General features: G+C 49.3%; 1 protein-coding gene across 8 annotated transcripts in view; it reads left to right on the plus strand.

Annotated features, from left to right (window-relative positions):
• The window catches only part of LOC308491177 (tyrosine-protein phosphatase non-receptor type substrate 1-like), a 39862-nt gene extending 19593 nt beyond the window's left edge, over positions 1–20269 (plus strand). For 4 of the 8 annotated variants that reach the window (XM_081034203.1, XM_081034204.1, XM_081034206.1 and 1 more), the window contains exons 3-9: positions 96–461; positions 2507–2827; positions 3398–3727; positions 5798–5908; positions 8869–8893; positions 15117–15156; positions 17675–20269. In XM_081034203.1, coding sequence (XP_080890329.1) covers positions 96–461; positions 2507–2827; positions 3398–3727; positions 5798–5908; positions 8869–8893; positions 15117–15156; positions 17675–17929 — 1448 coding nt within the window. In that variant the 3' untranslated portion in view covers positions 17930–20269. Of the gene's footprint in view, positions 1–95; positions 462–2506; positions 2828–3397; positions 3728–5797; positions 5909–8868; positions 8894–15116; positions 15169–17674 lie in introns of all 8 variants that reach the window. The other 4 variants (XM_081034199.1, XM_081034200.1, XM_081034202.1 and 1 more) reach the window with 1 other exon arrangement.
• The last annotated feature ends 2335 nt before the right edge of the window (positions 20270–22604 follow it).

A 22604-nucleotide genomic window follows, 5' to 3' on the forward strand; every position in this document is an offset into this window, starting at 1 on the left:
TGTGGGCTGTCAATAAAAATGGTTATTGATAAACACTTGACAAAACCTACAGGATCACATAAGGATGAATAAATCACTGCTTTGTTTCCCTCCAGGAGGGGCAGGTGAGAAGGAGCTGCAGGTGATTCAGCCTGAGAAGTCAGTGTCGGTCGCAGCTGGAGAGACGGCCACTCTGTCCTGCACCGTGACCTCCCTGCTCCCTGTGGGGCCCATCCGGTGGTTCAGGGGGACAGAGCCAGGCCGGGAGCCAATCTACAGTTTCAAAGGAAATGAGGGAAGCCGCTTCCCTCGAGTAACAAATGTTGCAGACAACACAAAGAGAAACACCATGGACTTTTCCATCCGCATCAGTAACATCACCCCCGCAGACACCGGTACCTACTACTGTGTGAAGTTCCGGAGCCAAGACCCTGAGGACGTGCCCTTTAAGTCTGGAGCAGGCACTCGGCTCACTGTGAGTGGTGAGTACGGTGTTAGCCTCCTTTGTCCCTGATGTGTGAGAACAAGCAATGACAACAACCTCTGTTCTTTGAGCAACAACTAAGAATCAGGTGCCGAGAGGGGGCTTATAGTCATGATCTGACTCATGACTTGATTTCGCCCCTTCTACAGATCAGGGACACTGAGGCCTGGAAAGGTTGTGCTATTTGCTCAGGCCCCCCAGCTGGTAAATGGTGGGAACAGTCTGGAACCCCCGTCTGCCTGGCTCCACAGCCCATGCCTTTTCCACTCCCGTCTAGCCCCTTGGTTCAAGGGATGAGGGAACCAAGAGATCTCGTTTGTGTTTCGCAAGCCAATTTGCCAAACTTGTTCCTGAGGGGATTATTTTAGAAAGAGGGAAAGGATCATAAGTCGGTGGTTTCTCTGCTTCTGTCATTTGGGTTTTGCACAGCCGGTACAGGGAGAAGGATTTGAGACTCTTCTTTGTGTTTCCACTATGCTTTTGCCTTCTTACTGCCTATAGAGCAAACAGGTAGTTTCAGTATCAGTAAGACCAGATCTTATGACAACAGTCATAGGGGTTATTTATTAAGCACCTACTATATACATCCTCACTCATTGTACCAGGGTGGTGTTTTGATCCACTTTGTACAGAAACAGACACTGAGGCTCATGGATGAAGAACAGAGATGCTAAAGTCACTCAGTCCTGTGTGCAGTGAGATGAGCTCTGCCCTTTACTCGCTATGTGCTCCTGGCCAGCCGCGTTCCTCCCTGAGCCTCATCCGTAAGTGGGACCACACAGGCCCTCCCTCAAAGAATGAAGAAGCTGGGGCGCATGGAGGGATCAGCCGAGTGTCAGGCTCCTGAGACGCTCTCAATAAATGGTAACTGATCCCAGCATCTCATCCCTTTAGGGAAGTCCAGCTGCTGGTGTTTTTATGACTTGACTTTTTCAAGTGACACCCCCTTACTATGTCCTCAAAATGTTTGATGAGTTTTAGGAAGTACGTGAAATATTTACAATGCACGTATTTGTCATATTTGCTGTCTGCCCACTGTTACAAAGGTGTTGGGTAATAATGAACAATTTGGACACACCCTACAGAACCCTTCCTTCTACAAGGAGAAACTGCCCTCACTGTTGATTCGTTGATGTGTGGATGCTTTCAGGACACAGGAGTCCTGCCTGCTTCTAGGCCTGTGTCTGCGTCTCTTTTACTTTAATAATGATTAAGAAATTATCCACCTTTGGCTTTCTCGGCACTCAGTGATCTTTATTTTTAACCCAAAACTGACCCGAGAGAAGAACCCAGATTCAGAAAAACATCCCTTCATCCACTCCCTTCAAATTCAGGGACTGGCACAGATTAGCCCCACTGGAATATCTGTGGAAAGGTTGAAAACTATGGAGTAAAACAATAAATTCCTAAGGGAAGAGCTCTGGATATAAATGAAGTCTGGGTTCCAGATACCCCTGTGTTTGTTTATTTTGGGGGAAGCATCTTTTGTTTAACTCAAAGCAAAAATGCTTCCACTGCCTGATTTACCCTCATTGCAGCCCCCGGAAGGAGAAATGCCTGCTGTCCTGTTTCACAGGAGCTGGACTGTGCCCCAGTCACCCCTCTGGTCAGCTGGCCGGCCTGGTTCCCGCTTTCACTGTGGTCCTGCACGTCACTGCCTCCCCTGCATTTACTTCTGTAAACGCTTTCTCTGAAGTTGGGAAGCTTTCCAGGGGAGGCCACCTAGGAACAGTTAATACAAAGAGGGAGATCGATCAGTAATTTTGTCCCCGTGTCCAGACTGGTGTGAAATCACGCAGCAGAGAGAAGAAGGTGGACTTTGAACTCAGGCCTGGAATTGCATGTCAGCCCTGCCCCTCACTCAGAGTTCACCCTGGGGACCTGTGTGTCCTCCTTTGTAAGATGAGAATGTTGACATTGCCCTCCCAGCATTATTAAGGATTAAAAAATAACATATGTGAGGCTTCTTTAACAGTGTCACATGCTTATCCTTAGTGGTGATAACCACAATCATCGTTATTGTTCATTTTGCTCCTTTTGTAGCCAAACCCTCTCCCCCCGTGGTATCAGGCCCCAAGGGGAGAGCCCCACCTAAGCAGACAGTGAACTTCACCTGTGAGTCCCACGGCTTCTCCCCGCGAAAGGTCACCCTGAAATGGTTCAAAGATGGGAATGAGCTCCCAGCCTTCCAGACCACCGTGGACCCAGAGGGAGACAGCGCTTCCTACAACATCTCCAGCACAGCCAGGCTGGTGCTGGCCCCGGGGGACGTTCGCTCTCAGCTGGTCTGCGAGGTGGACCACGTCACCCTGCAGGGGGCCCCTCCTCTTCGTGGGACTGCCAACTTGTCTGAGACCATCCGAGGTAGATCCCCTCCCACCCAGACGAGCCCCGACCTGACCCCCAACCTCCAAGCCTGCTCCTCCCCCTGCTTTTGCTCCAAGCCTGGAATTGCCTGGAATCTAATTCCTGACAGTCCTTCCCATGACCAGGCTCCTGTGTGTGCTGGTCACTCACTACTGTTTAATGGCAGCTGCCACGTAACAGCTACTTCTGTGTAGGTACTTTTATTGCTTTACCAATAGCAACTCCAATTACTGAGCACCTACTGTGAGCGAGACCCTGTGTGCTTGGTGACTTCATTCATTTTGCGACGGTTACTACGTTTCAATGCATGCCAGGGTCTGTGTTTTGAATTCACTCATATGTATCCTAATAGGAGCTACCAGTCCTTGAGCACCTACTGTGTGTTGGTCACTGTGCTTAGTGATTTCATTCATATGCAGGGAGTACCCTCAGTGTTTGAGCACTTGCTGTATGCCTGGTAGTGTCCTGGTTGGTCCCCTTGCTGTGGTGGGAGGAGCTAAGTTATGGAGCCCTCCCCTGTATCTGTCTGTTCCATGAGGTCAGAGCTTCTGCCCTGTGCTGTTTCAGTTCCGCCCACCCTGGAGGTGACCCAACAGCCTGTGGCAGGGAACCAGGTGAATGTCACCTGCTGGGTGAAGAAGTTCTACCCCCGGAACCTACAGCTGACCTGGTTGGAGAACGGAAACTTGTCCCGAACAGAAACGGCCACGACCCTCATAGAGAACAAGGATGGAACCTTTAACTGGATGAGCTGGCTCCTCGTGAATTTATCTGCCCACAGGGAGGACGTGGTGCTCACCTGCCAGGTGGGGCATGATGGGCAGCCGGCGGTCACCAAAAACCTTACCCTGGAGGCCTCTGTCCACCAGAAAGACCAGAGCACAGATGAAACCCTGGGTGAGGCATCCACTCCAACTGACCAGGCTTTTCAAATTATTATTTTTTTATTTATGTTAAGAGCAGTAATTCAAACTTATTATAGATTAGTCTAGAAATCTATAGATAGAAAGCAAAAGTTTGCAGTGAGCTCTAATAGTCATCACACTCCAAGAGTCTCCACCAGTAAGAGTTATCGTGTTTCCCGGAAAATAAGACCTAGCCAAAACATCAGCTCTAATGCATCTTTTGGAGCAAAAATTAATATAAGACCCGGTATTAAAATAAGACCGGGTTATATTAATTTTTGCTCCAAATGATGCATTAGAGCTGATAGTCCGGCTAGGTCTTATTTTTGGGGAAACACGGTAGTACACATTCTTATAAATCTTTTGACATCAATACACGTTGAAGAAAGAGGGGAAAGAGGAGGTAGATATCTGTTTACAGCATCCTGCCTCTTGCTTTCTTCACCTAACGGTTACTGTTTTCACTTTTCCACATCAGCCCTCCCCCGCCCCCTTGCTCTTTCTAACTGCTGTCTTGTGTCCCTGGCTGCCACTACAAGCCTGCCCCAGTGGGAGTGGGGCAGGGGCTTCAGGATGTTTGTGCTTTTCTCAAATATAATCACTGTTTCATAAATGTCCTTGTGCACATTCTGTTACATGTGCAGCTATTTGTGTGGGACAGTTTCCCAAAGAGCACGTTTGGGCCAAAGTCTATGCCCATTTAAGATGATGGTAATGCTGCCACTCTCCTGGGAAAATAAAAGGTGTCAAGGTGTGATTTTTTCTGCCCCCTTCAAAGCTGTGGGCATTGTATCTCTCTTCTTTTTTCAAAATGGCAGCACTAGTTGGCATTTCGGTGCCACTGTGGAATGTTCCATCACCTGTCATTAGCGTGGCTATGCCTTGTACATAGCAGACCTTCTGAAATAGAGTCCATTTCTTTCCTTCATCCATCCTTCAAGGGAACAGGAAAGCTCTAAAGCCTTACGGTCCTGTCAAGGTGTCCCTTTGATGTCACCAATGCCTGCTTTTTATAGGTTGAGCCCTGCACTGGGAGACAGGACATGTGGATAAATCTCTGGCTCTGTCACAGACTTGCTGGGTGACCTTGAACAAGTCAGTGCCTCTCTCTGGCCTCTTCACTTGCTCATGGCAGTGTTGAAGGAGATGAGCTTTCTGACCCTCAGCTTTGAGTCTCAGCTGCTGAGGACCTTGGCTGTCTTCATCAGCATCATAGCTTCAGGACCTGGCACACAGACTGGCACATTGTAGGCACTCAGCACATACTTTTAAAAAGGATGAAAGGATGGATTAGTTGGTTGATTGGTTAGTTAGTGAGTTAATCCTCAGCGCTATCCAATGAGATAGAGATTATTTTTGGCTTCAGTAACACAAGAAGAAGCCAGTGTGTGGAGTGAGGTTTAAATGACTTGCTCAACCTTACACAACTAGGGGCATTGATTTGAACCCACGTTCCCACGGCTCAGAGCCCTGCTCCCGACCATCCACTCTGCTCTAGTACGGGATCGCCTACCTGTGCCACCCAAGTACTTGTCTTCATTTCAAGTGTCCTGGTTCAGAGCTCCTATGCCCAGGTCCCGGGCACAGATCCGTGGGCAGCCCCTGAGAGCTCTGCAGAGTCCATTAGTCAGCTCCGCATCTGCCTTTCCTCCCTGTCCCTTCCCCTATGCCTTGTGTGACGCTGCTGTGTGACACCCAATCGAAATTCAAAGTTTTGGATGGACCTGTGCTGACACGGTGACCATCGGGTTCACTCAGATGAGGAGGAACATGTTTCTGCTCCTCAGGAGAGAGAGTTCTGCCCACACCCTACGGCCAGGGTTCCACCTTGGCTGTTTCCCTCCTGGCACCTCGGTATGATTTTTACGCTGCCTGGGGTGACTCATGAGGGGAAGAGTGTGCAGACCCATCACCGTGCCCATGCAGTTCGAAACCTCTGAGAAGGCCCAGCCAGGTAGTCTCAGTTAATGATGCCCGCCTAGTGGTGAAAAGAGGTGGTGGGTTCTGATTTTCTTTGTTTTTAATTTGCATGCATGAAGCCTCTCTTCTGTTTGATCCCTAGATGAGAAAAGCAGCTTGAATAATATCTTTATTGCGGTGGGCGTGGTGTGTGCCCTGCTGGTGGCCTTGCTGATCGCAGCCCTCTACCTCCTCCGAATTCGACAGAAGAAAGGTGGGTGAATTCCCTGCTTCCTCCCCAAGCGTTTGCCTCTGGACTGTCCTTCCCAGAGGGAGAGGCCACTCGAGTACTTTGAGCTACATGTAGATTAAGCTGGAAGGACATCCAGTCACTTCCAGTAACAAGAAATCCAAAGGTAGCAGTGCCATGGCTGGCGTGGCACCTTCACCAGCCTTCCCCTCATGGTGGCAAGATGGCCATCACTGCTCCAGGCCTCACATCTTCACGGGACCACTAGCGAGGCGGGAGGCAGGGAGCTGTCAGGGTGGCAAGAGGGTCTCAGGAGGAAATAATATTTCCCAGCAGCCTGCTGGAAAACCCATTTTCCTCTTACCTTCCCAGGATACGTGTGCAGCCCCTGGACAGGAGGCTGGAAGGGAGTGGGGATAATACCACAACCTACCTGCAAGGCTGTTGGGAGGATTAAGTGGGTGACTACATGTAAAAGGTTAGGAAAGTACCTGGCACACAGCAAGTGCTCAAAAAGTGTTAGCTCCTATTGTCAGCATTACATAATATGTGAGGCCAGAAACATAAGCCACCTTCCTGGAAAGCTCCCCTCACAGTGGCTAGTTGTGCGGTCTTTGACCCCATAGCAGGAGGGTACAGGTTCAAATCAAATCCAGAACATCGTGTGAGTGTGTGTGTGTGTGTGTGTGTGTGTGTGTGAGAGAGAGAGAGAGAGAGAGAGAGAGAGGGTTGTTATAGGCTCTAAACAATCATTTGGGCCTCCACGAGCCTCAGTTTCCTCACCTGTAAAATGGGTGTAGTGATACCTATGTTGAAGGATAGTTATGAAATCAAAGAAGCTCATGTGAGATAACAGCTCTGACACATTCTCAGACTTCAAAAAATACAAGTTCTCTTTTCCACTCTCAGAGGAAACAATTTTAAGCCAGTGTTTCTGAAACTTACTTGACTACAAGTGATAGAAATACATTTCACATCTCAACTCAACACACACGCGCGCACACACACACACACACACACACACAAACACACCCTATAGATAAAATTAGAACTCTGATATTTTCTTTTTTGTCATATTCTATACTAAGTTGTCTTAAAAATGCTGTTGGGAAGTACCACATGCCACAGCCTGCAAAGTGTGAAGTACTGTCCTGAGATGCCACTCGACCCGCAAGCTCAGCTCCAGTGGGCATTTGTGCATCAGTCACATGTCCCTTCTGCACCCCCTCACCTCTGCCCCCAGCAGTCCCTCCCTCCTGGGCTGGCTGGAAAGACTTAGCTGAGAATACTGACCGAGCCACAAGCTCCTCGTCCAGGAGGGCTAGAGTCACACCCCACATCTCTGGAATCTGGAACAGGATCTGCCAAGTGGCCTACCTGGTGGTTTCTCTAAAGTTCCTGGAGAGCCCCTGCTTGAATGGGAAAGCAGGGTCCTTTGCCTACCAAAGGTGACAAGCCAGCCCGCCAGATGGAGCATTCATGGTGGCCGTTAGTGAAATCTCAGTCCCCTTTAGAGGCTCGCCCCTGAGCACCAAATCCCTCCCGGTACATGTGAGCTCATTACATGTGGGCTTAGGCACAAGCAACCAGGTGTTCTAGAGGAGGAATGGGGGTTCGGAGAGCTGCAGACACGGGTGCAAGGCACCCAGCCCCTGAGTGGCAGGTCTGTATATGTGCAGAGCCCAGCTCTCACACATGGGCTCTAGTGACAGTGACAACTAGCGCTCACTCAGATCTGGTGTGCCAGGCACTGTACTCACCACAAACCTCTGCAGTAGTATTACTAACCCCATCTCCATATGAGAAAACTGAGGCATGGGAAACTTATAAAACTTGCTCAGGGCCTTACTACTGGTAAGTGGTGGGGCCAGGATTTAAATCGTGGCAGTGGGTCTCCAGGGACCCTCATCACTGCACATCACTTCCACCCTAATGACGTACCCCCTTCTCCCTCATTGGTCCCTGGATGGGTCCGCCCATCTTCTACCTCAGTACTCATAGTAAAATACCCTAGTTTCAACTCTGCCACTTACCGGGTCTGTGACCCTAAGGAGTCACTCAGTCTCTTTGGTATAAAACGGGAGCAATCAGTGTCCTGTCATCGGATTCTCTGAGATGACTTGTGTCCTAGCACTGTTCAACTTACCAGCCTCTATTCAAACATTACATGCTGGGCTGTAATGTGGGTACCCAACGGGTACCCACTCACCTGAAAATCCAATCCCTGCCCAGGCTCCAAGTGTTAACCTGGCAGTGAGAATTCCTGCATTATGTAGCAGCCTCCAGCCTGTTAACATGTGGTGCCGAGCACATGTGAGTGTGCATGTTGCTTTTTAATTACAATCTTGCAGTGAAATTCCAGTCAAATGGTGGCTGAACCCTGGTGGTTTCTCTGCAGGATGCCCCGTATTACAGGTTTAAAAATCTCTGAACCAGATGAACCCTTTATGTCCTCCCAAGATCCGTTTTTGGAAAGAGGTCACATGAAAATGAACGCCTGTCCAGCACAATCCTGTGAGTTAGAGAGCTGAAATCCAGGCTCAGAGAGGGAAAATGACCCATTCAGGGTCACGCGACGAGTAAGTTGGTGGCAGAAGTGGGATTCATACCTGCTTCCCCAGTTCGCAGCCCTGCTAGAATATGTTGTCCAGCAATGAACGGCCCTGACTGGGCCCCAGGCTTGCTCAGGTAAGGTGTATAGTGAATGGAAGTGAGGCCCACACAGGGGTAGGATTGAGGACTGCTTTTGGATCTGACCTTTGGCGATTCCCGGAGGTGAGAATGCAGGAAGGCCCAGCCACTGGTCTTCCTGGATGGAAGATAAAGGACCATCTCTCTGGGGTTTCCTATGGTTGGAAGGATATGATTTCAACAATTTCTCCTAATGTCACTGTACGCAAACCTTTGCCCTCCCCCAAAAATGTTATGTAAGAAAAGTATGTTTCTAAGTTAAATAACCAGCTTTTGTTTCTTTTCACTTTCAGCCAAGGGCTCCACGTCTTCCACAAGGTAAGTGTATCGCCGTACTAGGATGCTTTTGCAGTTGTTATTTCGTTGTTTTGACAGCCCCAACACTGCAAGGCATAATCCACACCCACTGACCCTCACACTTGTGCCGACCAACCTTTCTATGTCTTTCCTTTGCAAGCTCCTCATGCCAGGCCCATTTTTAATTATGGTCTCAAGTGAGGGCATTTCCGTGCACAGAGGCACTGATTTCATGTGTGCTGTCTACAGACAGCAAGACTCTTGTCAAGTCCTGTTTGGACTGTGGCAGCAACTGCCTCTTGCACACTCGGCCCTCAGATCCAAGTTGTATACTTTGTTCTTTCCTTCATTCATTAAATATTTATTGAGCCCCTTGGCATGGGTGGCCCTGGGAATGCTGAGTGAGTAGGATAGAAAGCATGTGTGCCCTCTTGAAACCCATGCCCTGGTTAGCGGCTAAGGCGATGATATTATGTCACAGATGGTACCCTAGTTTGTTGATTCATATCGTCAATGATTTTTACTGAGTCCCTACTATGTGCCAGCTGTGTTCTGGATGTTGGGGATACAGCAGGGAACAAGAATCAGTCCGTGCCTAAATGAGGCTCAGACACCAGGGAGAGAAGCAGCAGACAGTAAGTGTAGAGGCAAAATGGTACCTAGTGCCATGTCAGGTGGCGACAAACCAAACACAGCGAAGGGATGGAGATTTATCCCATGGCTATCTTAGGCAGGTGAAGGGGCCTCCTCTGAAGAGGGGATGTGAGCAGGGTCCTGAGCTAGAGAACTATGATGCAGGGGTGTGTGCTGGGTAAGAGAGCAGGTGTGGCTAAGGCCCAAGATGTGTGTCCCGGAAGGGACAGAGGAGGCCGGTGCAGCTGGGGCAGAAGGAACGAGGAAGGGCAGGGGATGAGGGCAGGGAGCTGCACCCCATGGCCTCTTCACTGAAGCTCGAGCAGCCAGATGTGTGATTCATCCAGACTTTTCAGCTTTTAGGAAGGCCCCCGATATTCACCCCGGTAGAGTAGAAGCAGCACCCCATAATCTACCACATGAATGTGCCTGCTTGGAAATGTACGAACATCCCTACTAAGGGCAATTTAAAAAACCCAAAAACTGTAAATAGCTTCATGTTGGTTCAGATTTTGCCACCAAATGGGTTTTGCACATCTTTGAATTTTTTAGAGCTTCGTGGAGTTCCGAATTCCAGAGCAGGAACTGAGAGATCTAGAGTGAAAGCCAGTGGTCTAGGGTCTGTGGCAGTTAGACCTTGGGGTTTTATTCTCAGTGGGATGAGGAGCCGTAGCAGGGAGATGATGTGACTTTTGTTTTAAAAGTATCACCCTGAGTGCCGTGTAGGGACCAGGCTGTAGAAGGTGAGGATGGAGGCAGAGAAGCCAGGACAGAGGCTGCTGTAATGGTCCAAGCAGATGACGGTGGCCTGGACCAGGGTGGTGGGAAGGGCTGAGAAATGGTCAGATTCTGGATACATTTTGGGGGGAGAGCCAAGAGAACTTGCTGGTGGATTGGATGTAGAGTCAAGAACAATCCCAAGGTTGGGGCGATGGGGGTGCTGTGTGAGTGTGTACACAGCAAGTGCACTCTTTTCCAAGGGCAAGACGTGGCTCCATCCTCTGCCTAAAAACCTTCAGTGGTTCTCGTGGCCCTCAGGATAGTCCAGATGCACCTGAGATCCTCAAACCCCTCGTGGTCCAGCCCCTGCTGGCTTGGACAGTTTCACTTCCAGCCACTCCCCAGTATTCAAATTCTGTGGCTCAGCCATGCTGCACTCCCTTCACTCCCACGTGCTGCAGCCTTGCTCTCCTCCTAGCCCTTGTGCACTGGCCCCTCGCCCTGAGATGTGCGCCCCCACCCCTGCTCAGTCACCACCCAAGGTCTCCACCACTCCCCGGGGCAGCAGTTCCAGTGGGCTCTGAGAACAGCGCCCCCTGGAGTTGTGAGACTTGGAAGCTAGAGCAGGCACCCTCCTTTTACCTGGTTACCTCCTGCTCTTCCTTCCGGGCTCAGCAAGGGCCTTACCTCCTTCAGGACCAGGAGCCCCTCATGTGAGCTCTCCTGGTGCCCCTGCATTAACATCCTGATGTGTACAAGCTGTCTCTGCACTTATCCCCAGGTTATAACCCAATCCTCTTGAGGGCAAGGACCATTTCCCTCATGTTCACTGCTCATAGCTGCTGATCAAGGCACCGTGCCTGGAATGGAATAGATGCTCAGTGATGAACAAATGAATGAATGAATGAATGAATGAATGAATGCCATGACAAATTACTGCAGCAATCTCCATCACTGAATCCCTAAAACTCTCCCTTCTCAGTAACTTCACAGTCCCAAATATTCAAATATCTTTCTTTTTTGTTTTCTTTTTATTGTTGCCATTATTTTTTCGTTGTCTTATCTCCCCAATTAGACAATAAGTTCTGGAAGAAAAGGGCAGTGTCAGCAGTAATAATGACAATAGCATCAGCAGCTAACATCTGTCGAGGACTCACTGTGTTCCAGGGACCAACTTACGCTTTTACTTTATCAGCCCATTGGTGATTTTAAATGATTGCAAAAGACCCTATGATTTACTATTATCCCAATTTAATTGAACAGCGTGTCTCAAGCTTCACTGTGTAGCAGAATCCTCTGGAGGGTTTGTTAAAACTCAGATTTCGGGGCCCCACCCCCCAGAGTTTCTGATGCCGAATTTGTATTTCTAACAAGCTCTCAGGTGGTGCTGATACCACTGCTCCCTAGCCAGACTTTGGAGAACCCCTGTTCTGGAAAGTTATTATTGTCCCTGTGTGTGGTTGAGGAAACTGAGGCTCAGAGAAGTCGTGTGACATCCCTAAGGTCCCACAGCTCGTAAGTGTTGGCACTGCGACTCCTGCCCAGATTTCTCTGACACTGAAGCTGACACTCTTCGTCTGTGCCCAGGCTTCTTGCTGCCTGTTTCTTCTTCCCCAGAGAAGCCAACCGTTTTCTGCCTGTTATTTTATTTTTCCAGCGTGAGCCTACCCAGGGAGCCATGAGATCACTTGCTCCCTTTCATCTCTCTAAAGCAAAGCAACAGCTAGTGAGCGGTAATGGTGGTTTCCCATGTAGCAGCTGCTTCCGCTCGGCTGGCTGGGATCAGACGCTTTCCAGAGGATGGTGGCGGTGGCATGGGTAACACTGAGCACCACGGGGAGGGTGCCAAGGGGGGGTACCACGGCTTTGAGCTCAAAGGGCCCTTCCGGCTGCAGGGCCAGCAGAGGGACTGGCTGTTTCCAACTCGCAGGGTTTGGAACGTACAGGCAGAACATCGTCTGTAATCTTCCCCAGCTCAGACGACAGAAAAATGTGTCTGCTCCCTTAATTGGGCACTGGGGTTCGTTCGGTTGGCTACTTGTTCACTTGTCAGACATTCACTGCGTTTATTCTTGGAATATTTAGGGCTTCCCTGATTCTTTCATTTATTATCTGATTGAGCCCAGCTCAGCGCCAGGCCTTAAGCTGGGGGATTGCAAAGAACAGCAAAAAAGACACAAACCCTGGTCTCATGGCACTTTTGATGCCATGACAGAGATGTTTGTTCATTCATTCACTCCACAAATATCCATGGTGAGCTGACGAGGCGCCAGCCCATTACCAGGTGTCAGGGCTCCAGTGGTGAAGGAGGTGGGCCTAGTCCCTGCCCACACTGAGCTCATGGTCCATCGAGAGACAGACAAGCCACAGTGTGATGCAGGTGCTGACTAAATAAAATAAAGCTGGGAGCAGAGCAGGAGGTGGGGTACAGTGGATGATCAGGGAAGGCTTGTCTGAGAAGGTGACATTTAGAAGATAGCTGACCGGTGAGAAGGCTCCAGCCATGCGAATATCTGGGGCAAGAGTAGACAAGGCAGAGGGAACAGCCAGTACCAAGGCCTCGAGGCAGGAGCAACTGGACATGTTGATGATCATGGAGGAGGCCAGGGCAGCTGGAGTGGCGTGAGCGAGGGGAAGAGAGACAGGAGCCCAGAACAGTTGGTGGAAGCTGGTCATGTAGGCCTCACCAGTGAGGATACGGAAATGGACTTCAGGATGTGGGGAAAAAGGGTTAGGGCTTTGAGCAGAGAAAAGATGTGACATCGCTTATGCATTTTACATGTGAAATGGAGCGCAAGGGGGCAGGAATAGAAGAAACAGGGACACAGGGAGGCACCTCGGGAATCCAGGGAGCTGCGATGGTGGAGGTGATGGAGTAGTTGGGTTTGATGTGTACTTTGGAGGCAAAGTCAATAAGCCTTGTGGTGGATTAGACATGGGTTGTAAAGGAGGAGTGAGGAGACTCGGGGAGGGTTCCCACTTCCTTAGCCCGAGCACAGGGGTGAGTAATAGCAGTACCACTCACTGAGATAGGAGAGACCAGAGGAGAAACAGACACGAAAAAAAAAATGGATAATTTCTTCCTGTCAGAAATATTGCTCTGAAAGAAAGGAACCCAGTGTTCTGAGAATGGAGCATGGAGGTTCAGTGAAGGTTTTCCCAAGAAAGGACTATTTGAAACAGGATCTGAGGGAAGAGGAGTGAACTAGATGAAGAGGTCAGGAAGACTGAGTGTGCAAAGGCCCTGGGGCAGTCTGACTGGTATTCATTCCTAGTTGTGTTTGAACACTTTTTGAGCACCCATGTGGTAAAGAAGCATGGCAGGCAGACAGACAGACATATAAACCAGATGAGAAAATATGCAAGGAGGTTTGAAATTGTCATGGAGGAGCGGCCCAGCCAGCCCAGCACTGTCAGAGAAGCCTCCCCAAGGATGTGACTCCATAGTGGAGACTTGAAGGGTACCCAAAAGTTAACCAGGAGAAAAAGTGGTCAAGAGGGTCATTCAGGGTGGTTGTTGACACATAAAATGCATCACATTAAGTAGCCATCTTGAAATATTTGGTGGGTGGATAAGTGAGTAAATGAGGGCAGAGGAATGGATGGCCAGGGGGGTTAGGGGGGGTCAGCAGAGGCCAGACCACATGGGGCTTACAAGCAGGGTGATGAGTTGGACTCAATCCCAAGGCAGTGAGAGTTCCAGAAGGGTTTGGAAGCAGGAGGAGTGTATATAGATCTGTGTGATCTGCCTTACCAGACAGTATCCCTGCTCCTGGGGGGCCATTTCTGTGGCCACATGGGGCCGGTCATGCTGCAGAACTGCTTTCTGAGCCAAGCACTCATGCCAAATCCATTAATAACCCCGCTGACAAGCTCCATTGCTCATTTATGACATTATCCAGGCTCACATCTCTGAGGTGGCCAGCTGGAGATTTCACACAGCTCCCGCAGAACCAGTGGCTCTGGTTTGCTCACCACCTTGACCATGAACCTGCAGTGAGCCAAGCCACGGCCTCCAATTACAGAATCAAACTCATGAACAGCTTCATTGGTTAACCAGGGCACTTGGTTCTTCTCTTTTCTTTTTCTAATGGTAACACCTAGATGTGTAGAATATAGAACATTTGGAGAATATGGGAAATTGAAAAACAGAAAAGAAAAAATACCACCCAAAGACCACGCTGTTAGCATTTTACTGTGTTTCTTTCCAGTGTTATCTATACATTTTTCATAATTGAGATCATTCCACTGAGAATTTTGCTTTTCCGTTCATCTTTTAAATGTAATCATTTGTAATAAAAAAAAGAAACCTCTTCGTAAACCTTTTAAATCTTTATCTATGAGTCTATCTCTCCTAATTTCTTTCACCAGTCACAATTGGCAGAGCTATAAGATGCAGACCTCCCTCCCCCACCCTGCCCTGGAATAGAGGCCTCTGTGCATAAACCTTTTTCTATATTTTGAATCGCCCCCCACCCCCGTAAAATACAATTGTGAGTCAAAAGATGAGGATACCTTCCAAGCCTTGATTTGGCTAAGTTGTTTCCCAAAAGATTTGTACCAAAGGTATGAACGTGCCCCGCCTTCCAGCAATGTATGAGTGTGCCAGCTTCACCATACCTTCCCCAACACCGAGTAGTATAATTTTAAAAGATCCTTGCGGATACAGTAGGTTTAAAAAACCAAATGGATACTGCATTGCTAAAAACTCCGTTTTCGTGAGCCTGACCCTGTCGTCCAAACATTTGATAAGCAGTTGCGTGTCTGTTGTGAACCTCTGTCATGTCCTCCACCCATATAGGAAGTGGAGCCTCAATGTTATTCTTATCAATTTCCATGAGTGCTTGAGATAGGGAGGATATTTTTATCTCTGTGTCTCTTTCCTTTTTAGGTTGCATGAGCCCGAGAAGAACGCCAGAGAAGTAACCCAGGTACAATCTTTGGTGAGGTGCCTTTCCTGGGAAATGCGATGGTGTGATTTTCTTGCATCAACCAGAGTTGTGGATCTTGTTCTAAATTAAGACTCCTTCCTCAGGGCGGGAGGGTGCGGAGGGTGGAGGATCTCTACATTCCTCCTTTTCCCTTGTTCTCTGCACATTCTCTCCCTCTGCTCCAGCCAGGAGAGTCTGTCTCTGCCTCCTTGAGTCAGCACCACCCATTGCACAACTGGGGGGAGGTGGGAAGGGGAGTGGACGCCCTTCACAACGTGTTCTGTGTAAATGGAGCCAGGCTGCAGCCGTGCTTAGTGTGGACTGTGCCATTCTGCCTCCATGCATTTGCCCAGGCCGGTCCCTCCACCAGGAGCAACCTGCCCAGCTCGCAGCTACCTCCACCTTGTTCCTTACATGGAGTACACACAGTGCTGCCAGAGTCTCTCTTGCCTTTGCTGATGGAAAGACCCTGTGTCATTAATTACCTCCTGCAAGGACACACTCCCTCCAGCTGGCAGTGTCTCCTCATCATTGCTGAGGAGATTTCACAGGCAGCATGGTTGGCCTGTTTCCGAGAAACCTAGCCTTTGCTCCTTACCGGCTAACGTTTCAGACCTCGGAGACAGAGGGCTCCCCTCCGTCTTGTAACAAGACAGGACCTGCCCTGAACCTGGAACAAGAGAGCGCCAGCTGTCCTTGACATTTCCCTGGCTGTTGTCATCGTTTTAGATGTAATCTGTTGAAGAGAGTCAGGGCTGGTAAAAGGCAGAATGCCTGTAGGCCAAAACACTGGCTGTGCTCCTGATTCAGTGCGGGGCCCCCCAGTGGCCCTGACCATGAACTCGGGAGGTAATTAGAAAAACAAGACAATTTCCAATTATGGAAGAGGGGGACCTTCTTCTTAGTCATTTTACCTCTGGACTTCTTTCTGGAACTTTCCAGGGAAAGCATGACATTCAGTTTTATACACTGAAACCTGTATAAAATTCAATCAGCAAAGACTTACTGAGCACCTATTATGTGCACGGCCCTGGGCAGTGAGCAGGGCAGTCACAACCCAGCTCTTGTGGCACTTACAGCCTTGTGTCTGGGATTCCTGTTGCCAGGTGCCGGCCCTTGCCAAGGAGAGGATTTAATGTTGTTGGTGTGGTTTTCTGAGAGAGAAGTGTGAACGTGCACGGTTTGGGACAAAGGAGCGGTGTGGTCAGACCACAGTTTTAGAGTCTAACTGACTTTGTTTCTTCTCCAGCTGTGGGACTTTGGCTAAATTATTTAACCTCCCTGGGTCTCAGTTTCTTCACCTGTAAAATGGGGTACAAAATTCCTACCAAGCAGCATTGTGACAGGTGCTAAATAAGGTGATCCAGGTGATAGCATGATACTAATAAGCTGTTGGGAACTGAAATCTGTGGTTATTATTGTGCACGAACCAGGAGTTCCCATTGTCGGTAGCTCCTCTCTGCTTCTGCAGCACAGGTGCCGGGCACAGAATGAGCAAAGTTTATCATTCCTGATGGGTAATTTTAAGGCTCAGTGGTGGATGGGATAGATTAGCACATAGGAGATAGATGATCAGGGTCACTGGGTAGCTGTTGATTACAACCATTTATTGAACATAGGTGTTCTCTCAGTAGGTGCCAGGCTCTATTCTAAGAGCTTTCCCTGGATGATCTCATCTCACGGCGACCCTGGTAATAGATACGATTATTATCCCCACTTTACAGATGGGGACACTGAGGCCCAAAAAGGTTAAGTGAATTACCCGAAGTTCCTCAGCTAGAGAGAAGCATGATTCAAACTCCAGTCTTCTGATTTCAGAAACTTTACTATCTTGCTAACTGGTGTCTCATTCTCGCATGTCCCTATTCTCTGTCTCCCAGTCCCCAGTGGGGCTGAAATTGTTGCCATTCATTCATTCTTTCTTCATTCAACACCGATCAGGCTTCTTCTGTGACAACCTTGGTTTCTGCAATATAACAAATGCCTGGTGAATACTTGTTGAATAAATGAGTAAATGAAAGCATCCACCCACTGGGGGATCAGCATTTACTCAAACCCCCAAACGCAGTCCAAGATGGTGGGTGCTGTGATGGAGAAACATGGGCTGAGGAAGCACAGAGAAGGAGTCCCGAACCCAGACGACAGGAAAGTCTCAGGAAGAAGTGATGTTTGTGCTTAAATGTACAGAATAGATTGCGTTCATTATGAGTAGAAAGAATAGAGTGGATGCTAGGCAGATGGAGGAGTGTTGATAAGGCAGGACAGAACTGTGGGAGGAGGTGACGCTGAGTCAGAGCTTTTGAGGTGACTAGCATTTAGGAAGATCCTTCAGGCTGTGTGAGGAGGTAGGTGGATTGGAAGGATAAGGCTGGAGGAAGGTAACCTTGGTCAGAGAAGAGCTGGGCGTGAATTAGAGCTGAGCCAGTGGAGGCCAAGAGGAGACAGAAGCATCCAGACTTAGTACCACAGTGGGTGAGAGGCTGGGGCTCCAGAATGACCTTCTTTCTGCCTCATTTAGATCCAGGACAACAATGACATCACATACGCAGACCTGAACCTGCCTAAGAGGAAGAAGTCGGCCCCCCGGGCTGCTGAGCCAAACAACCACACGGAGTACGCCAGCATTCAGGCGGTCCCGCCGCCCAAGCCTGAGGACACCCTCACTTATGCTGACCTGGACATGGTCCACCTCAACCGGGCCCATAAGCAGCCAGCCCCCAAGCCCGAGCCATCCTACTCAGAGTATGCCAGCGTCCAGGTCCAGAGGAAGTAAATAGGGCCTGCACTGTCTCTGGATCTGTGCCCATGAGCCTTCCTGTCCCACATGGGGCAGGCGTAATGAGGACAGCTAGCCCAGTTTCCAGAGGGCCAGGGTGGCACAGGTCCTGGAACGCAAGGATGAGGCTGGCTCTTATCTCCCCAACCCACTTGGCTCTCTAGCATTTCCAGGGTGACCACAGCCCCCCCCCCCATTACCACACATGGAGACTGATATTGCCAGACCAACCAGGGAACTGGCCAGAGCCACCGGGGAACCAAGAACTCTCATGCGTCTCTCCATCAATCGTGGGTCTTAGTCATGTTCTTGGTGACCCTTGATGCCTCCCTGATGCTCTGTAGCCTGATCTTCCAGGATGAGGAGGGAGAAAAACCCCACCTCCTCCTCCCACCCCCGCCACCCAACTGTGGTTTTGGGAAAACTTCTCTTTCAATTGAACTGCCCCATCCGTGGAGAAGCTGGAACAATAAAAAAAAAAATCTGAGACCGCATCCGGAGACTCGGTGAGGTGGCTGCCCACAGCCCTGGCCTCCCCCATTCCCGGGAGGAAAGGACCCTCCGAGAATCCTCCACCATCACAAGGACCGAGTAATAAGACCCTCCTCCTCCTGCCCTCTGAGACTCCTTGAAGACCCAGCATCCTGACGGTGACATTCCACATGGACCTGCCTCTCCTTTCTAGACCCAAGCTTGCTTCCTCCAGCTAGCACTAACTCAGCGACATCTCGCTGTGGACGCCTGTAAATTAGTGAGAAATGTGAAACGTGCAATCTTGAAACTGAGGTGTTAGAAAATTTGATCTGTGGTGTTTTGTTTTTTGTTTTTTGTTTTTTTGTTTTTCTTAAAACAACGGCAGCGTTATCTTGGCTCTTTGTCATGTGTTGAAGTACATGGTTGGGTCGTGTGCCGTTTAAGGTTTAGCAGTTGGTGTCCTGGAGGGAATAGCCTGCGGCAGAAACTGACTTCCTCCATGTCCCAGAGCCCTGAGGATGGGGAAGAAGGTTCCAGTTTGGCTGCTCCGTGGAGATGCTTAGCCTTCTCTCCAGGACTAAATTGGCCACGTTCTCAGCTAAGCCTCGTGGCTGGTACTACTGCCTTCCTGCCCCCAGCATGGTAAGTCCAAACCTGCTTCTCCGGGCTGCCTCTTTCACCATGCAGTCTTGTCGAGACCTAATGCCTCAGTCTTCTCACCTGGAAGGAGGGGAGAGGAAAGATGTCTTCCCCCCACCCTTCCCCCACCATTGCTCACAAGCACTTTAGAGCCACGCGGGGAAGGAAGCCCTGCCTGGCCATTTCCCCCACTCCTTTAGAGACCTTCTCCCATTCCAGCATTCTGAGCTGTTCTCTGCAGGAAGAATCCTGTATTTCTGCTCTCAAACCCTGTTGGGACCGAACTGGAATAAATCCAAGACCGCCAGGAGGACTGCGCTGCTGTGAAGCCAGAACTGACCTGTCTTTCTGTCCCTCTGTCTCAGGAGGTTGAGCAGAGGCTGTGACCCATTATCCCCTGACCCCTACCCTTCCAATTCGGTGTGGGGGCCTGGCTGGGCCGAGGGCAAGCAAATGTTGCACGCTGTGTGTGTTCGGTCTTCACATATAACTGATCGGCTCTTAGAGCTGAGACACTAATCTTCACTGCCCCACCCCCCTACCCACCCGGGTCCAGCCATTTAGTACCCAAGGGATGATCAGAGCGAGAAGTTGAGCCATCTTGCCTGTCAGCAAATCCTGCAGGTGGAACTCCGGGAGCTTAGCATAGACCCGGCTCTCTGGGGGACAGTGATTTGGTGTTTTACATGATGACATCCAGGAATGAGCTGAGCCAACAGGCCATGTGGGAAGCTTTGGCCCAACAAGCCAGAGTTTCTCTGTGGCATCTGGGAGCGCAGTGGCCCAGCCACCTGGCTCGGGCTATTTCCAAATTCCAAAACGTTGGCTTGTAAACCTTCATCTCCCTCTCTTCTGCCCAGAGAGAGCACATGTGCGTGAGCACGCACACGCACATACACACATGCACATAGAATCTTAAAAGAATGTTTTCTTGGTGCCATTTTAATTTAATTTTATTTTGAATTTTGGAAGGGGAGTAAAGGAATGAGGCCGAGGAAGCCGTGTAGATTTAGCTCCAGCCTGGCAGCCTGGAGATTCTCGTACCTTGTGTATCGAACCCCAGGAAAAGGAAGAGGTTAAAACAACAGTGCGGAAGGAGCGTGGTTTGGGGAGTTTATTTTAAAACTGCTGGGAAGGAAACAGGCCCCATTTTGTATATAGTTGCAACTTAAACTTTTTGGCTTGCAAAATATTTTTGTAATAAAGATTTCTGGGTAACAATGACCCCTGTGGGTGTTGAGTGTCCTTGAGTCTGTGAGTGTGTCACCCCGTCCCCAGAAGCCTAGGAGAGGACCACCTGTGGCCCTAGAGCTTGTCAATGATCTCTGCGTTCGGTCCTCTCTCTTGGGTTTTAAATAGACACAAAGACTTTGTTTCTCTGACTCAGAGGGAGTCATTGTAAGGAGCCCAAGACACCTTCGTCAGTAGAATTCCGACAGACAACCGAGTTTGAATCAGCTCTACCACTTCAGAGCTGCGGGAATTCAATCCACTCACCTAGAGTCTCCGGGCTGTCATCAGTACAGTGGGGACAATAATATCCCAAGCCAGGGTTTCTGTGGGGATTTAAGGGGGCCATGGGGCCCCAAACCCCATGCGTGGCACATGCAGTCCTTTGCTTACAATTGGGTCTTTCCTTCCCGCCCTAAACATTGCACATTGGGGTCTGGTCACCCCTTGCAGCCCATGAGATCTTGAACAAGCAAGACCTCACTTTCCTCCTCTACTAAAGGCAGAAACCTAATGTGCTTGTCCTAGAATATCCTTGCCAGATGATTCATGTCGAGTGTTAGTATATAGTCGGTGCTCAATAAATATTAGCTTCCTTACCCCCCCTCCATTAGTAAATAAATAATATAAATGAGAATCGTATAATATTTGGTATTTACTATGTGTTGGCCCTTTTCATTGATTAACTCATAAACCTCACAACTCGATTATTGACTTCATTTATTATAATATTATTGACTTTATAATAATATTATTGACTTCATTTTATAGACAAAGCACAGAGATGTGGTGTAATTTATACAGGGTCACACAGCTAATGGATGTTGCTGGGACTCAAACTTTAGCGGTCTGACTTCAGTGCCCAGCTTCTAATCCTGAGCTAATATCAATACATCATGTATTGTTACTGACTACGTAATATGCTAAGTAATATGCTAAGTGCTTTACAGTTATTAGCTCATTTAATCTCCCAACCACCGTGTAAGGTAGGAACTCTTGTTATCCCTGTTTTACAGATGAGTAAACTGAGGCATGGAGACGTTAAGTGATTTCCTCAGTGTCCCATGGCAGAGCCAAGGTTTGAACCCAAGGAGTCTGGCTCTTCCCCACCACACTGTACTGCCTCATTTAATTCTCATCGCTGTCAGCGGTGTTTGTGCCCATTTTGCAGAGAAGGAAAGCTGAGGCTCAGGATGTGCACGTGACCTGGCCAATCTCACACAACAAATCTCTAGTTGAGCTGCGACTTGTTCTCTGTTCCACAAGCGCACCCAGGACCATCACTGAGCCCTTGGCCTGGTCCATGTGACCAGAGACACCTGAGGCAAGGAGCCTCCTGCAGGGCTAAGAGTTCACCTGCCTCACAGACCAGGACCTTGGCTATCACGGAGAACTCAGCTCTCTGTGAAACCAAGTGTGCCACTTGTGAGGGTGAGGTATTCAAGGCATGAATCCAGGCTGAGTGGGCGGAGAAATGCCTTCTGTTTTCTGGGAAGGTGGGGGATGAAGGACTCCGTGTCCAAGCAAGGAGACTTGGGGATGTATTTCATGCAGCACCTGGGTCTGGCTCCTCCATGGCCTGAATCTCCAGGGCTGCAGGTTGGCAGGCGAAATGAAAGTTGATAGAAGCCAAGTGACCCTCTTCCTGCCCACCAGGAAATCAGTCAGGCACTTGGCATTTATTGGGCATCTCCACTGGGTTCCTTGGGCATCGAGAATGATAGGAACCACCTCCTCCATGAGGATCCAGAGACCAGTTGCCGCCCCCGCCCACTTTCCACAATGATCAGGAAAATCTCTGCTCCCTCCTCAAGATCCTAATGCCCAACTGGAAAAACCCGTGTCTTCTAGCATATTCCCACCAGCCAAGACTGGATTAAATTTATTTATTTTATTTTATTTTTACATAAGCGCTTACTATGTATCAACAGGCTCTTAAATTCTGTACTAATATGAACTTATTTAATATCAATTCACTCCATCCTCTTAACAAACCTGTAAGGTAGGACTACAATTATCCCCTGTTTAGCAGACAACGTGAAGCACAGAGAGATTACCCATCTTGTTCAAGGGCCGCCATCGAGGAAGTGCTGCATCTGTGGGTGTAAGTGAGCACTGGGTGGGCAAGACGGGGGTCTGGGGATTGCTGGAGAGACAGTGGGGTGTACAGACAGTGTTGGGGTACACTGAGCTCCATAAAGAGCCAGGAAACACCACGTGGTCTCACTCCCAAAGTGTCAGCGTCAGGGCAGTCCTGGTCACCTGTCTGGTCAGCAGCCAGCAAATGTACCCTTGGGCCTCCCCAGGGCCCAGGCTGCCGCCACTTGGA

The sequence above is a fragment of the Rhinolophus hipposideros genome (assembly GCF_964194185.1).
Source record: "Rhinolophus hipposideros genome assembly, chromosome: 22".
Classification (NCBI taxonomy): Eukaryota; Metazoa; Chordata; class Mammalia; order Chiroptera; family Rhinolophidae; genus Rhinolophus; species Rhinolophus hipposideros.